Source organism: Equus przewalskii, chromosome 5 (genome assembly GCF_037783145.1).
Source record: "Equus przewalskii isolate Varuska chromosome 5, EquPr2, whole genome shotgun sequence".
In the NCBI taxonomy this organism is placed as follows: domain Eukaryota; kingdom Metazoa; phylum Chordata; class Mammalia; order Perissodactyla; family Equidae; genus Equus; species Equus przewalskii.
Window position 1 is genome coordinate 19,816,266 of NC_091835.1, and position 15,163 is coordinate 19,831,428.

Sequence of the window (15,163 nt, forward strand, 5' to 3'; positions counted from 1 at the left end):
TTCCTCCTCCTGGACACTCCAGATGGGCGCACGCGGTGCCCACACACACTCCCCAAACACATCAGGGGTTAAAACTTTCTGCTTGCGAAGGCCTGCTATAAAACTGACCAGTTTTCATGAAACTGTTTAAATTATTTCCATTCACATAACCTCCAGCAGCCAAAGCCCTCATTACAACGGATGATCCAGGTCAGGATGCTGTTTCTCAGCTTCAAAAAGAAAAGCTGGACCACGGCCAGGACCAGCGGCCACCTCCCACCCTTCCTCCCCTGACCCCCACCCCAGGAGCAGCGTGGGGCTCAGAAACGGCCCATCTCCCCCTCCCCCTACTCCTGGGAGACTCAGGGGTAGGCACTGCCTGCTGGGGTGCAGCACAGAGGCGTCCCTTACTGGGACGGGGGTCCCTCTCCAGCTGAACCCGTGTGTTGCACATGAATGCATCTTCCAGGGATCCACTCAGTTCTCAAAGGATCTGAGGTCTGAAGACACCGAGAGCAGTGCTACGGCCTGTGGGAAGATGCTACCAAGTGCCGCTTGATCTGAATCATGGGCTTCTAACATCTCCTGGAAGAAAGAGGGTGTCCCAGGCAGGCAGGGCAGGGTGGGGTCAGAGTCAGGGGCCTCCACGTTCCAGGACTGAAGGGAGGGGTCGGGGTCGGGGGTAGCTCTGAGGGCCAGCTGGGCTGGGGCAGGAGCTGCAGCCTCAGGGTAACGGGCTACTTCTAGGAAGGCAGGAGGAATGGTCCAGGCCAGTGACTGGCCAGGTAGGAAGACCAGCCCCACGCCCAGTGGTCAGCTCCTGTGGGACGACTGCAGTCCCGCCATGGTCTCTCCAACCTGCCTTCTCGCTTCCACTGCAGCAGAAGGGCATCCCCAACTCCCTCAGAAGTCTTCTTCTGTTTCTGAAGTCCTTCCACTAGTGGAGGCCCCAATCCACTTCCATCCTGAGGCCCCAAGCCCGGCAGCTTCCCCCTTCACCCAAAGCCTCCTCATCCCCCTCCCTGGACACGCCTCCTCCACTGACCTTGAAGGGGGCTCCCCTCTCCCTGTGCAGAAGCAAACACCTGATTCCTGTGTGCACCCAGGGCAATAAAGAGTAGACTTTCACCTCCTTTATTTTGTACATGATGCTTCTTTTAATGCAGCCAAAAATGATATTTGCTTTTCTCGGAACCATAACCGATACAGAATGCAGTGACCAAGTCATTCCTTACAACACCTGGGCTCCTAAAGGGTCAGAGACACAAGTTACATCCAGCCTGTCAGGGAGCCAGAGACGCATGGGCCCTCAGCCAAGCTCTGGTAGGCCTGCCAGGAGGCAGGGCCTGGCCGTGCAGCCAGAGGCTGGCGAGGCTTGGGGAGGGGGTGGACAGAGGCGGTTGGTCCCTCAGTTCTTTGAATCACGACCAAGGGCTGCCCATCAAGCTCACTGGGCAGGGGTGGTCCACCTGCGCGCCTGGTGGATTCTGACAGCTTCTGGGGAAGACAGGGCACGTGCAGGGGGTAATGACAATCATCACCTTCGCACCTGCCCTCAGCCAAGGACATCCTGGGTCTGGGGCCTCTTCCAGGGCCTGGGGAGGCCCCCGGAGCATGCCAACCCCCGCCACCCCCTCTAAGAGCCCGGAGGGAGTGATGGTGTAATACTGTTTAAAATATACTTTCCCGTTTACAGATGCAGCAGAGCAGACACGTGGGCTCCCCTCCTCCAGCGTGGGAGTGAGGGGCCAGGACACACGAGCACGCACCACGTGGCAGGGACGAGGGCCGGGGTGGCTCCTGCACTGGGCGCCCCGGTCACCCCCTGCGCCTGGGGAGGCACTGGCCTTCCCCAGAGCCCCTCCACCATCCATCGGGGTTCACCCGCATCCCCGCCAGGCTGGGGGCCAGGGGTCATTGCCGATTTCGGCTGCCCAGCTTCCTGCGGTCCTTATTCTGGCTGCGCTGAGGGTCGTCCATCTTATGGACACGGAAACACTCTTTGAGGTTCTGGGACCGGATCTTGGGATTCAAGATCTCCTCAGTCATGTTGCTGGGGAACCAGCCTCTCTCCTGGTCGTGCAGACGCTCGCCAAAGATCCACCCTGCGTGGGGAGGGGACGGGGGTCAGGCACTCTCGCAGGGGTGCAGGCTGGGCCTCCCTGCAGGCCGGGGCTCCCGTCTGGGTGGGGAGCAGAGCGAGGGAGGCGCGGGAGGGCCAGCCGACCTCTCCAGAGGGCCCTGCTCCGAAAACTCCTGCCGGAGATGCTCAGACCCGGTTTGTACCCCACATGCCACCCGGACGCCCTCCTCAGGAGCATAGTGTGTGTGCACAGGCCATGACAGAACAAGCGTGCTCTAAATGCATTGCCTTCGGAACCCATTCCCAAGCCCTCAGCAATCCTGGATGAGGCCAGGAGACCCCAAGGGCCGGGTCCCAGGGCGCTGGTGCGGGTGGGAGCTGACCACTTGGTTACCCAGCCTGGAAGCTCACCACCACCCTCTTTTTGGGCAGCCCTCCCTGGAGAGCTGGGGGGTCAGCTGAAGGTGGCCATCATCAACTGGCCGACACCAGCAGAGGGCCCTGGCCCTCCTTCCCTCCCCCTGAGATCACCGTGTCACTGACAGGTCCCAGGGCAGGGCTAAGACCAGGGTCTGCGGGCCCACTCTGCAGGCCACGCGGGAGGGGGGCCGGGCTGTGTATTCCTCCGAGGGGAGGGGAGAGGCCCCTGCTCTTCCAGTGCAGGGCAAGCCCCTGGGATTTGGGAACAGCGGAAACGGCCTGCCCTGGAGGTACCAGCCTGAGGCCTTCCAGCCAGGACCTTGAAGGAGAGGAGGGGGTGGGGGAGGGAGATGCTTGGGGCATTTTGGGGGGATTCTGATTAGGAGCAATTGATGTAGAGATAAGGGGTCAATTTTTGGGGGTTGGGGGGCGAACCTCGTTTGGCACTGATGCCCACAGCAGGGGTGGCAGGGGCTGGGTGGGTGGCTGCTTGGCCCACACGGGGCTCTGAGCCTGGTGGTCACAGGCTCACCTGGAAGCTTGTTGCAAGTCCAGGGTCAGGGTCAGGGTGTTCCCGGCCATCACGCCTCCCTTTGTGCTTGGTGGGCCCAGGCCAGGGTGGCACGAGGTGAAGGGGACGTGGAGCTGGGCGCTCGGGCCTAGTGCTAAGGGGGAGGGCAGACCTTGGAGCTCCAGGAGAGGACAGCAGAGGCACTGGGCATCCCGGGGGCCCCGAGCGGGAGATGCGCCAGCCCCGGGCCTCACCATCCTCAGTCTTCTCCAGGATGTTCAGGATGTCGGCCAGCTCCAGCGTCAGTTCATCTGGCTGCTGGGCCACGTACGGGTGCACACACTGGACCTGGGGGCAGTCTGGGGGAGGGGAGAGGGAGGTGGCATGCCCTCATCACTGTGTCACCTGCCCTGCCCGGTGCGCAGGCAAACCCTCGACACCCCGGCAGTGAGCAGGGACGCGTTGCCCGTCTGAGGAGCAACGCAAGACTCCACAGCATCCGCCAAATGGCTCCTGCGAGGGGGAGGGTGTGGCTGCAAAGAAATGATGATCTGGGCCCAAATCCCTCTTGGTTTCCACTCGGTAGCTGTCACTTAAGACCCAGTGACTTTTATTTCTTCCTTAACCCTCCAAATGTTCGCCAAGCTCAGGCTACGCCCATGTCCTCTATCGGCTACTGAGCTGGCACTTGTAGAGAGGACCCTCAGGCAGGCCCAGCAGCTTCCCGGAGGCCACGCGGGCCTCTGGGACACTGGCCTGGAAGCCCAGCCCTTCGGGTGGATGCAAGGACCTGATGCCACCACGGCCTTGGCTGCCCCGCCCAGCAGGTGCCCCCTGCCCACCGGACCACTTACCCAGCAGCCGGGACGTGAAGGACACAAACTTGGTTCTCCGGTTGGGGGCCAGCGAGGTCATCCACCGCTTCATCTCGCTCCTGGGACATTGGGAGAGGACACATGTTCAACCGTGGAGCCACAGCCACCACCGAGCTGGCCACTGGGTCCTGAGCCCCACCTGGGGCTACGGCAGGAGAGTGCCCAGAATCCGGCGGGGACGCACAGAGGGGGAGCCCTATATAGTCTCCCCAGCTTTAAAGTCTGTTGGTGAGGGCCAGCCCCCCTTGACACCTCAACAGAGTGCAGGCCGGCTGCCCTGAAGCCACTGCCTGTGGGAAGTGTACACTGGGGAAGGCGGACATGCCTCCCCACCTGCCCCAGGCGTTGAGAACTGGATGGAGATGGGGAGGGCAACACCTGTGAGTCTGGGGGGGCCTGGTCTGCACATAGAGCCCCTGTATTTCAGGTGCTGGGCCCCACGGCCACAAAGCCTCTCCCCACACCCATCTCGTCTGTTCCTCTCAGAGGCTGGGCTGCAGGGTAGGTGGCCTGGCTGCTCAGAGAGGTGATGAGGTGGCCCTGAGGCCACACAGCAATAGGGGCTCACCAGTAAGCATGGCCCAAGGGTTCTACATCTCATGGGGCCCAGCTAGAGTCTGAGGCCCAGAGGGAAGACACACACGTGCACACGCACACACGTGCACACATACATACACACGTGTGCACACGTGCACCCCCAGCAAGTGCAGCCACCCCCCCAACAGCCCCACACTTGGACCCTAACTCCCTGCAGGGTCTGGGGGCAGGAAGGACAGTGGGTGCGGAGCCCTGGAGCCGGCTCCACCTGGAAGGAGACTCGGAGCGCCTCAGGTGGGGGTCACAGGGTGCGGGTGGCCCTGGGCACTCACTGTGAGGATGCCTTCAGCATGTAGGTGGCCTCCCGGTCATCGGCATTCTCGAGCAGCCGCAGGATGAACACGTTAGCCAGCGTCTGGCCCTGGTCCTCCAGCTCCTCCACGCGGAGCAGGCCCCGTGGGGCCGAGTCAAACACCTGGTACTTGTCTCTGGGGACCAAGGGTGGCCGGGCAGGCGTGTGAGTCCCAAGGAGACCCGGGGGTTCCGGGGGATCCGCCCCCAACCCCAGCCAGCCAGCAGGACTGACCCCACTGCTCTGGCCACTCCTCACCTCCTTCTGAAAGCCCCCCACCTGAACCCCTCCCTTGGTGTGGCCAGTGGACACGGGACTAGCACCAACGATGTTGCAGTCACCCCTCTACTGAGCTCCGACAGTGCATGCACTGAGCTGGGCTCCCCATATCCAAGGAGTGAAACCCTCGCTCAACAGGAGGGGAAACTGAGGCTCAGGAGCTTTAAATAAGCTTGCCCAAAGGCCCAAAGCTGGACAAGAATGGAGCAGCCCTTTAAACCCCAATCAAAGCCCGACCTCTCTCCCGCCACCCTGCCGTCCGACCCCCGGCCACAGATAACCCTGTCCTCTCCATGCCGCCCTCCCCGTGCCGGCCGCCAACCGCCGATGCCCCGCTCAGGCCAGCTCACCCCGGGATCTGCCGGCAGATCACCAGCAGGTCGTTGAAGAGGAAGAGGTAAATATCCTGGAAGAGCTTCTTGGTCCGCAGGGTCCGGGATGTCTTGGGGCCTGACATCTGCTGCAGCTCGCCCTGCTTCAGCAGCCAGCGGGAGTGGGAGATGATGGGCACCGACTGGGCGGGGGGCGGGGGGGGCAGTGTCAGACGGCGTGGCCCTCCACGCGCCTCCCAGAGGCTCCCCCGCGGCCCTCACTGTGCTGCTGTGTATATGTGTCTAAGCGTATCCATGTGTACTGTATGTGTCTGTGCACACATGTGCGTGGGTGTGGGCGCCTCTGTGTGTGTGTCGTCATCCCCTCACCACGCTCGGCCTGTGTGATGCAGAATCAGGGGAGGGGTTGGGTTCACAGGGAGAGGAGAGAACTGGGTACCACGGGGCCAAGAGGCCCAGTCTGGGGTCCCCACTCTGGGGCTCAAGGGCGGGCAGCCTGGCAGGAGGAGCTCCATGGGGGGCCCAGAAGGCCACGTCTGCATCCTCGATTGGGGCTTGGCTCCCACACCCAGGGTGACCAGAAACCCAGGCCGTACGGCCCTGCGGGCTCACTGATGCCTGAACCTTTAGGTAAAGTTGGGGGAGAAGATTTTCAAATCCCCCAGACTGGAGAGTCCCTGGAACAGTCCCTGTCATGTACTTCATGCTCAAGGTCACACAGCCAGTAAATGAGAGCAGGATCCAGACTCGGGCAGGCGGCTCCCGGGTCCCTGCCCACAGTCTCTAGGGAGATAGTCTAGGCCGGTGTGATGGAGCCTGGTGACCGGGACAGGCGGGGCCTCGGTGGACGTGACACTGCACTGAGACCCAAGGGTGGCATTCAGCAGGCCTGGCCAGTGACCAATGCTCCAGCCGGCTGGGCTGGGCCAGGACAGGTGGACGGGAGCAGGCTCACCTTGATCTTAAACTCCATCTTCTTCTGAATGCTGATCATCTGCTCCGTGCGGCTCATTTTCCTGACGCCCTCGTTGCATGATTTTACCACCTGGGACACGAAGGAGGACACGTCAGGCCACCGGCAGCCAGCTGTCACTGGCCACTTCCTTCTGTCCACTCAGGTCCCAAAGGGCTAAACAACCACTGGGACCCGACACTGTGCCCACAGCTGAGACTGGCCAGTCTCAAAAGGACAGCAGCTCCTTTCTCCAGCACCTTCTGGAAAAAAGGCCAGTTGGAAAACCTGTCAGGCTGTTAGGTATGGCTCTCGGTTCTGGTGGAGAAAGTTAGTGGCCTTGTCCTCACTTGGAAGTAAACCCCAGGGAACATAAAAGAGGATGCCGACCCCTCGCATCACCTAGAAAGTGAATTGAAACAATTAGATGTCCTTTCCCATCTGTCAGATTGGAAGAGGCAGGCAGACAAGGCTCCAGGCTGGCCAAGCTGTGGGGACATGGGCCCTGTCACCCGCTGTAGGGGAGAGCAGATTCCCCACCTTCCTGGAGGCAGCCCACGTACCGAGAGGCCCAGTAAATCGCATTAACTGGGACTTCTGGGGACTCACGTGGAAAAACCAACATTCCACACCGGATCACGGGTGTTTAGAACAGAGCCCGGCCCCGGCAGGCACTCAGCAGTCGTGCATGAGGACGGTGCCCAAAGATGTCTGCACAACGATGTTCCTGGCAGTGTAGCTTAGAATGAGGAAAACTGTCACCAACCTAAATGTCCACCAACTGGGACTGATGCTAATATATCTGTATAACCCTGTTCTATGAAATCATTAAAAATTGCAATAATTTTGCATGCACTAGAATGGAGAGCAAAGCTGGCTTATAAACCACAATCCCTTTTTGCAAAGAATACAGTTGTGTGTGCAGGTGTCTGTTTAGAAAGAGGTCTGGAAGGGCACGCCCCAGCACGTCAGCAGGGCGTGTGGGATAACTGATCTTTACCATCATCTTTTTACTTACGAGCACTTTGTGTTTTTTTTTTTGGAATTGAGCAGCAATTACTTTTACGCATTAGAAAAAAACCTACCTTTATTTTTTTTAAAAAAGTAAACTATGAGAAACAAGAGAACACTTTCATTACAAGGAGAAAAAAAGAGAGACGATGGTGGAAAAGAACTTAAGGAATAGAAAGTGTTCGCCTGGCCCCAGCTGACCACAGGAAAAGCCCTTGGAGCATGTGGGCCTCTCCCAGGCCGTGGCATCACTGGACTCGCCTTCTGGGGCTCAGTGTGGCCAGCTGCCCGGTGGGGGCCAGAATGGATTCCCGTCGGATCAGATATGTGAGTTCCGGGGGTGGGCAGACGGCCCAAAGATGCTGCCCCACTCCCAGTCACTGGCCCTCCCTGACCAGCCGGCTCGAGGCTCCAGCCTTTCCCCACGAGGCTATGACGGGAGCGCTGTTTCCCCCCAGTATTCAAAGGGTGCCAGAAGGATTTTGGTGGCCAACTGGTCTGAGTAACGGACATGAGGAGAGGCCGGGGGAAAATGACTTAAGAAGTCCTCTTGGCTCCACGTGGCTTAGACCCACCATCAGACGCCCACGGGCCTAGTCCTTTTACTAAGCTGCTGCTGCCGGAACGAGAGCACCAGGCTCCCGTCCATCACGGATCACTAGCACGACAACATCGCCCTCGCACAGCTGCCAGGAGCCGGCTCTCAGCTCCAGCTGACACCAGGAGCCAAACACACGAGCCAGTGCTTTAAGACAGAAGGATCCACGTTAGCCCAGCACTGAGAACAGACACATTCTCTGACCCCTCCTGCATGACCCCTACTCTGCAGGGGACTTTCAGGAGGAACGCTTCTCTCCGAGGACCAGGCGCGGAGATGGGCTTGGCAGGGCCAGTGTGTCCTTCCACAGAGAGAGGGGAGGGGCCGCCCGAGAGAAGGGCAGAGGCACGGAGGAGGAGAAATGCATGGGGCAGGCTGTGTCAGGGCACAGGGACGGCCAGAGCCAGCGTCAGCAGGTGTCACAGGTGGGAAGACACCAGAAACAGGCAAGGACAAGCGTGGGCTCTCTGGAGCGCCCCAGACGCCTGTGGTGAGCAGCTGATGAGAGAGACCAGCCTGAGGGCAGCAGCAGAGGTCAACACGGGTACAGAGTGCCCGGCAGCTGCCTCCTCCACCCCGGGCACACCAACAGCCCGGAGTGGAGAATGAGGACATTGCACCCTGCTCAGGCCACACCGACGTATGTTTTAGACCCAGTGACTTTTCTGGATTGCAAAAGTAAACAGTAAAACGATTTTGCATTTCCCAAAGACACACTGACACACGAGGGAGCAGAAGCAGGAAGGCGGGTCCAGATGAGGAAAGCAGGTCATCGGGAAGCAAGAAAGAAGCACGACTCACCAGTTCCAGTTCTTTGTGAGCGTCCAAGGCGGTGCATTCGCGCTCAGACCTCTCTTCCACTCTCTTCAGGATGTTCTGAGCGCAGGGAAAGCCTGCATTAATATTGGTCACGAACAGCCTCTCCTCCCCTCTCCACCCTGCCTTGCAGTGGTGGCCTCCTTGCTGCACCGGTCCTAACAGCCTCACGTGGCTGTGACATCCATGTACAAAAACCCCGACCAGGTGACGGACAGAGGGCAGGAGAACCCTCAGCCGGGCCGAGGGCTGAGCATCCTGACCCAAAGCCTTGCCTGGCTCTAAAATGCGCGCCAGGAGTCAAAGCCTCCCAAGAGGATTAACCATGGGGACCAAGTTCAATGCAGGTCAAAGCAGAGGAGGCCACCATGTGCTGGTGGAGCAGGCAGGGATGCCCAGGGCCAGCCCTGTCCCCAGGGGGAGCCCAACGCTCACGGTGGGCACCAGGGGCTTCCCCACCCTGTCCTCTGGGATCGTCAGTTGAAGGCAAGTCACAATGACCCCGAGGCTTTGTTAACTCCATTCTTATTGATAAAAATGTCTTTTTTCTAATGGTTCCATTTTCTTGAATTAACAGAAAATGATGCTCATCTTGTCTCTGTCTGTAAATTGCAAGTCTGCCTCACCCTCCAGACTGCACACGGTCTCTGCCTAGCCGTCCTCACCGGGCCCAGATTTTCTGATCTGCTTTTGTCCCGTAAGGAGGTTTGGGTGCATCTGAGCACAACCCACCCGCCTCCACCTGCCGCGTGCGATGGCTGCCCCACAAACGTCTCCAGCACCTCTCTCCTGGGCTCCAGACAGGACCTAGACCCCTCCCACTGCCTGTCTCGCCCTACCCCGCTGCCACGTCAGAGACCCAGGGTCATCTCAGCCCCTCCTGGGGCCTCCCTCACCGACGTGGGGCCACCAAACCCTGTCGGTAACGGTCCCCTTACTCCCAAATCTATCTCTCATGAGCAGGCTCAGGCTCCACCTTTTCCCATTGGAATGAAGCTCCCATCCAACTAGGTGGGTCCTGCTCGTGGCCTCAGATGGGATGGTGCACGTGCCCCCCATGCCAGCTGCCTCTCTGGGGGCCCCTGTACCCCACCTTATGCAATGACTGGCATTTCTCCCTGGAAGGCCCTCACCCCGGCTTCCCCCCCAAACACGCTTCCTCTGAACCTTCCCTGGCAGCCCCCCAGCCCGCCCGGGCTCCCCCCACCCCCGTTCCACTGTTTTCCTCATGACAACGTTAAGGTAGGTCTTGACCTTTGCTTTGTTGGTTGTCATCAGACAAAAGTTAGATTTTTGTATGTCCATATATGCTCTTTTCCTATAAAATTTCTTAAAACGTTTTCTCTCTGCATCATTAGGAAACGTGACTATCTTCTGATTCAGTTTTTCCAAGTTAAAAACAAAATTCACCCGTGACTCCTTCATTCCCCAGCATCCTGTGACATGGGGTCGCCCTCGCTGTGTTCCCACAGTGCTCTCACCTGCCACCCCGGGAGTGGCTTCTTCCGACACCAGTTTCTTTGGTCTCTGGCCATGAGCCCCTTCCTCCTGGGGCGGCTCCGACCTCTCCTCCCCACCACGCTGCTTCTCCCCACGGCCTTTGGTCTCCCACCTGCCTGACCTCTGACCTCCTCTAACTATGGCTCACAGGTCACCATCTCAGCTCATTCCCCTCAGAGCCACAGTGGGTCCACACCATCCACTTCATCTGCTTGGTGGGTTCCCTCCGCTCAGGACGGGGGTGAACACGCCCACCAGCATGCGGCAGGCACAGGGGTCTGTGGCTCCTTGGAGCCCCCCTTTCAGGAAATCTCATCCTCTCCAGGCCACCTGACCCCAGCTCCCTGAGTCCGCGTCCTCCCTCACTGCTGTTCCTTCTTGGGATGGCGTCCCAGGGCCGGGTGTCGGGAGCCCTTTCTCTTTCCTGGGAGGTCTCTCGGATTAACTGCCACCTCGACGCCCAGAGTTCCCGCCCTGACTGCCCCCTTTAACTCTACACCTGGATGGCCAACTGCTCAAAGTCATCTCAAACTCAGGCAGTTCAAGCTCAAACCCTGACAGCCCCGACCCGGTCGCCCCACCTTGGGAGACGGCAGCATCTCCTGAGTCGCTCGAGCTAGAAGATTCCTTTCCTTCCCTCTCACTCCACAGTGGCAAGTCCACGTCTCAGGTCACTGATTTTCCTCCAGGATCTGCCCCCTAGGCCCTGCCAAGCCATCTTTTTTTCTCGAATTGCTTCCTAACCCTCCCTCACTTCACTCTTGCTCTCCCGCCTGTCTCTCTCCACAGGGCAGCCACTGTGAGCTCTTACAAATGTCAGTCAGGCCAGGTGCCTCCCATCACACTGAGGATAGAGCCTGTGTCATATCAGCCCTGTAGGCCCTCTGGTTGGTCTCTGCCCACGTCTCCACACTCACTCCCTTCCGTCATGTTCCCCCAGCTCACTGCTCACCTTCCAGCTGCCCCAGGACCTTTGCACAAGCAGTCCCCTGTCACCTGAATGGCTCTTCCCTAACAGCCAAGTCTTAGCTTAATTGTCACTCGTTCAAGAGCGTCTCCTGTCCCCCAACTGGCAGTGGCTAGGCATTCACCCCCTGTTGTGTCACACTGTTTCACTGTCCTCGCAGTCATGACCACTTCCGGGCCGTGTCTGTTTGTCAATCTCCACCCTCAGAAAGTGGCTCCCTGGGAGCAGGGGCTGGGTCCCGTACCGCTTGGCACACAGTGGAAGCTTATTTAGGATTTGTGGAACAAATGGACTTCCTAGAAAGCTAGCAGAGACGGGGAATGAGCAAAGGGAACGGTCTGAGGCAGCAGAAGCATGCCCAAGTCTGGGGTGCATGGCTAGGGGGAGAGGCCGGTACCTGGACCAAGAGCTTGAGGCGCGTGATCCTCTGGAAAGGCAGGATGAGGAAAGAGGAGAGGGGCAGCCCCCTGCACTTGGGGTCGAGCTCCAGCTGCGCAATCAGCTCCCGGAAGGCTGCCTTCTCCTGGCTGGGGACACAGACGTGAGAGTGGGTCTCTGGCTCGCAGGCGGCACGAATGGGGGCGCTCCCTCCCCATCCAGAGCCTCAGAAGACCCAGACAGCCCACGGGCATGGAAAACACGCTGATCTCTTCTTTTTTCTGGAAAATTAACTGATCGTGTCCAAGTCACATAGCCATCATGGCTTCACACGCCTGGCCCATGGAGACTTAGCCGAATATGTCGTGTGCGGGAGGCAAGGATTCCTTGCGTGCCCAAGACTATGAATCGGACACACAGTCAATGATTTACCCAGCAGGACACCGCGGCAAGGTGAACCCGCGGAGGGACGGGAACAGGCAGCACGCTGGCGGTGACAGAGGGAGAACCTGAGCTACTCCTGCCAGGCAGGCATCTCGTGTGCAGCCCAACTCGGCAGGGGGCCGGGTCCACAGGGACGAGGGCTCCGGGGAATGACTGTGGGGGATCGGACCCAGGCCACCGACTGTGCGTCATCAGGGTCACAGCACTCTGCCCTTTCCCCAGGCCCAGACGGTCTACACTCGCGGGGCCCGCCCCCTCTGGAATATCTCGATTCTGATTCTCCTGCATGCTCGTCTTCTCAATGTTTGTCCTCAAAAATGGCATCCTGATTCCCTCAAATCTCAATTTTCAATGAAACATAAAATACACAAACCCCCGAAGACTCGAGCTTTAAAACGTCCACAGTTAACAACGCGTCTTGACGGAAAGGCCCAGCGAAGTGTAACGTTTAGACGTGAGGCTCGGGGAGTCTGCTGGGGCTCCCGAGTCGGCTAAGAATACCTCACTGGTTACACTGTCGTCGAAGCGTGGCACAGAAACGTGAAGAATTCGAAAGAGGCAAGTTGATGAGAAATTATCTCAGCAATCGAAACCCCAATTAAGTTTACCACGTGGGCAGACGAGCAAGAAATTCTGGGGCGTTGCTGGATAACCAGCAAAAAGACTACCGCTCGCCCCATTCTTGCCTTTGTCTCCAGTTCAAACCGCTTTCTGACGTCCTGGGCCTTGAGATGTTACCCTCTCGGCCTCAGACTCTCTTTTCTAAACCTCACAGAGCTCTGCATGGCCGTCCTGCACACAGGACCCGTGGGAGCCGTGGCTGACTGTCCTGGGGTCAACATTTCTCGAGTGACACCGAAAGCCCTGGAATGTGCTGGGCTTGCATACCACCCTGGGAAAGCAGAGGTCCAAGGACCGCCCCCCCCACGCCCTTGGCTGTGCCAGGTCACGGCCCCGCGGCCTGGGCACACTCACAGCAGCTGCTTGTAGGTCCGCTCCTGGTATGTCTGGTTGCTGACGTAGGTGATATAGACGGAGAAGTGGTTGGCTGCGTAATGGTGCACGATGTCGCACACATCCGAGATGACAATGTTCTCCTCCATCCGGCGCTCCAGCTCCAGGAGGAACCTGCGGGAGGCAGGGGTCGGGTTCAGGGTGCCTGGGTGGGGAGACTCAGGATGCATCCCCACCGAGGGGCCTGGCTCAGACAAACCGACAAACAGGACACAATGAGATCCCAGCACGGGCGGCACATTTGGTCATGTCAAGGAATTATTTGTTCAGTTTTTTGGGTGGATAATAGCGCTAGGAGTCTTTTTAAAACAGAGGGAGACCTTATCTTTTAGATACCTACTGATGTGTTTACAGATGAAATGAAATGACGGTGGGGGGTTGCTTCAGAAGGATCCCGTGGGTGGCGGATGTGGGTGAACCTTGATGCTGAAGCGTGGGCTCCTTACACTGGTGTCTCTACTTCTGCATGCTTGGAATTTTCCATAATAAAAGATAAATAGGCAAATAAAAAGACAGCTCTCCCCCAGTGAGGGTAAAGCAACAGAGGCCAAGGGGTCTCCGAGGCCGCTCTGGTCTCAGTCAGCTCTCTCCTCTGCAGCCCACCGGGCGGGGCTGCCACAAGGAGGTGGCAGACTGCGAACAGAAAGGTGGGCTGTCCGTGTGGAGGAGGGACCCACCCAGCAGCTCCCAGGGTGCACCCCACGGGGGTGGAGAGGCTCCTACTGCTGGGGAAGGGCCCCTGCTCTGCCGCACCTCAGTTTCACATCTGAACTCACAAGGCTGGAGCAGCTGCTCCAAAAGCTGAGCTTTGCACTTTGAGCTGCAAAACTCTACAGCCTCCAGTGAAAACGATAAACGGATCTTTTGTCCTAACAAGACGGTTGGAATTCATTTCTTCTTTGCAAGAGTCAATTAACAGAAGTCTTTTCCTCCGCCACTTAAGCTCATCTCATCCTTCATAGGGGCAAAACAAAAGCACAGTTCTAGTAAGCACGGCCACGAGCTGTGGCGCACGCCATCGAACTGGAGGACAGAGCACGAATCCCGGACCATGCTCTGCACCGGCCCCCAGGGGGTCTCGGGGCCCTGCACTCACCAAGCCACGGCTTGATGACGTTGGGATAAAGAACCGCTTACATGGACATCCGGGACCCGGTCGTGAGCCTCACCACAGACCAGCCTGACTGCCCGACACACGGAGCCCTTGTGCTGGCGGGAAGGGACCTGCAGATAGCAGGCCTATCCAGGGGGACGTGACTGGCTACCCCACTGGGAGAGGTGGTAGATGTTTGGGTTTACATATTTACTTACATCTTATCATAGAAAATTCCAAACAAAAAAAGTAGAGAAGCCAGTGTAATGAGCACTCGCCACCCGCTTCAGCTGTGCCCCAGGTGAGGAGAGAAGGTTCTGGAAGCCAGGCCCCAGAGGGCCCTGAGTGGGTGGCTCACCGCTCGCTGACGGCCATGACGTCCAGGACATTGGAGAAGAGGATGTGCGCCTCGGACGGGTGCAGCATCTTCTTCAGCCGCTCGTTCTCCATGAAGTGGGACACGAGCAGGCTCAGGCTTTTGTAGTAGGATGCCTCGGAGGTGACCAACTCGAACATGGCCTGCGTCGGGGACATGGGGCACAGCAGCCGTCACCACCAAGGACTCACCCTCCAGGAGGGTGCCTGCCCCATTCTCAGACAGAGACGCAAAGGGAGGCTTGGCAATGGTTTGAAAAGTCAAGAAAGATGCATGCCGAGGCCTGTGTTGGGAAGGGTGCCTGCAGGAAGGGGCTTCCGGACGTTGGTGACAGGTCCAGCGGCCACACCCTTGGAGGGGAAGCTCTCGTGGCTGACTGTGGTGAAACTGGAGGCAGCCTAATGTCCGAGACACGAACAAGGCAAAACAAAAGGAGCCCTGACAGCGGCTAAGGGTGAGCCGGGTGTGTTTCCTGGTGCAGGGTGGGCGTGTAAGTCATCAGGAGAGGGACTCCCCTTCCACATGCCCAGAAAGATATCTGGAAGGAAATGGGCCACCATGTTGACCACAGGCACCGGCATGGGGTGGAATTTGAGGGTGACTGTTACTCTTTCCTTTTTTACCCTTTAAATTGTCTGAAAATTGA

General features: G+C 58.6%; 1 protein-coding gene across 6 annotated transcripts in view; it reads right to left on the reverse strand.

Moving 5' to 3' along the window:
* Positions 1 to 1,112: 1,112 nt before the first annotated feature.
* NGEF (neuronal guanine nucleotide exchange factor) overlaps positions 1,113 to 15,163 on the reverse strand; it is a 103,695-nt gene continuing 89,644 nt past the window's right edge. For 2 of the 6 annotated variants that reach the window (XR_011539827.1, XR_011539828.1), the window contains 11 exons: positions 14,500 to 14,660; positions 13,010 to 13,162; positions 11,610 to 11,739; positions 8,731 to 8,805; positions 6,324 to 6,413; positions 5,387 to 5,550; positions 4,738 to 4,893; positions 3,848 to 3,927; positions 3,248 to 3,352; positions 1,624 to 2,084; positions 1,113 to 1,353 (listed from right to left, as the gene is read on the reverse strand). Coding sequence is in view for 4 of the 6 variants with exons in the window: in XM_070618572.1 (XP_070474673.1) it covers positions 2,025 to 2,084; positions 3,015 to 3,352; positions 3,848 to 3,927; positions 4,738 to 4,893; positions 5,387 to 5,550; positions 6,324 to 6,413; positions 8,731 to 8,805; positions 11,610 to 11,739; positions 13,010 to 13,162; positions 14,500 to 14,660 (1,407 nt within the window). In the remaining 2 variants the exon portion in view is untranslated. Of the gene's footprint in view, positions 2,085 to 3,014; positions 3,353 to 3,847; positions 3,928 to 4,737; positions 4,894 to 5,386; positions 5,551 to 6,323; positions 6,414 to 8,730; positions 8,806 to 11,609; positions 11,740 to 13,009; positions 13,163 to 14,499; positions 14,661 to 15,163 lie in introns of all 6 variants that reach the window. The other 4 variants (XM_070618573.1, XM_070618575.1, XM_070618572.1 and 1 more) reach the window with 2 other exon arrangements.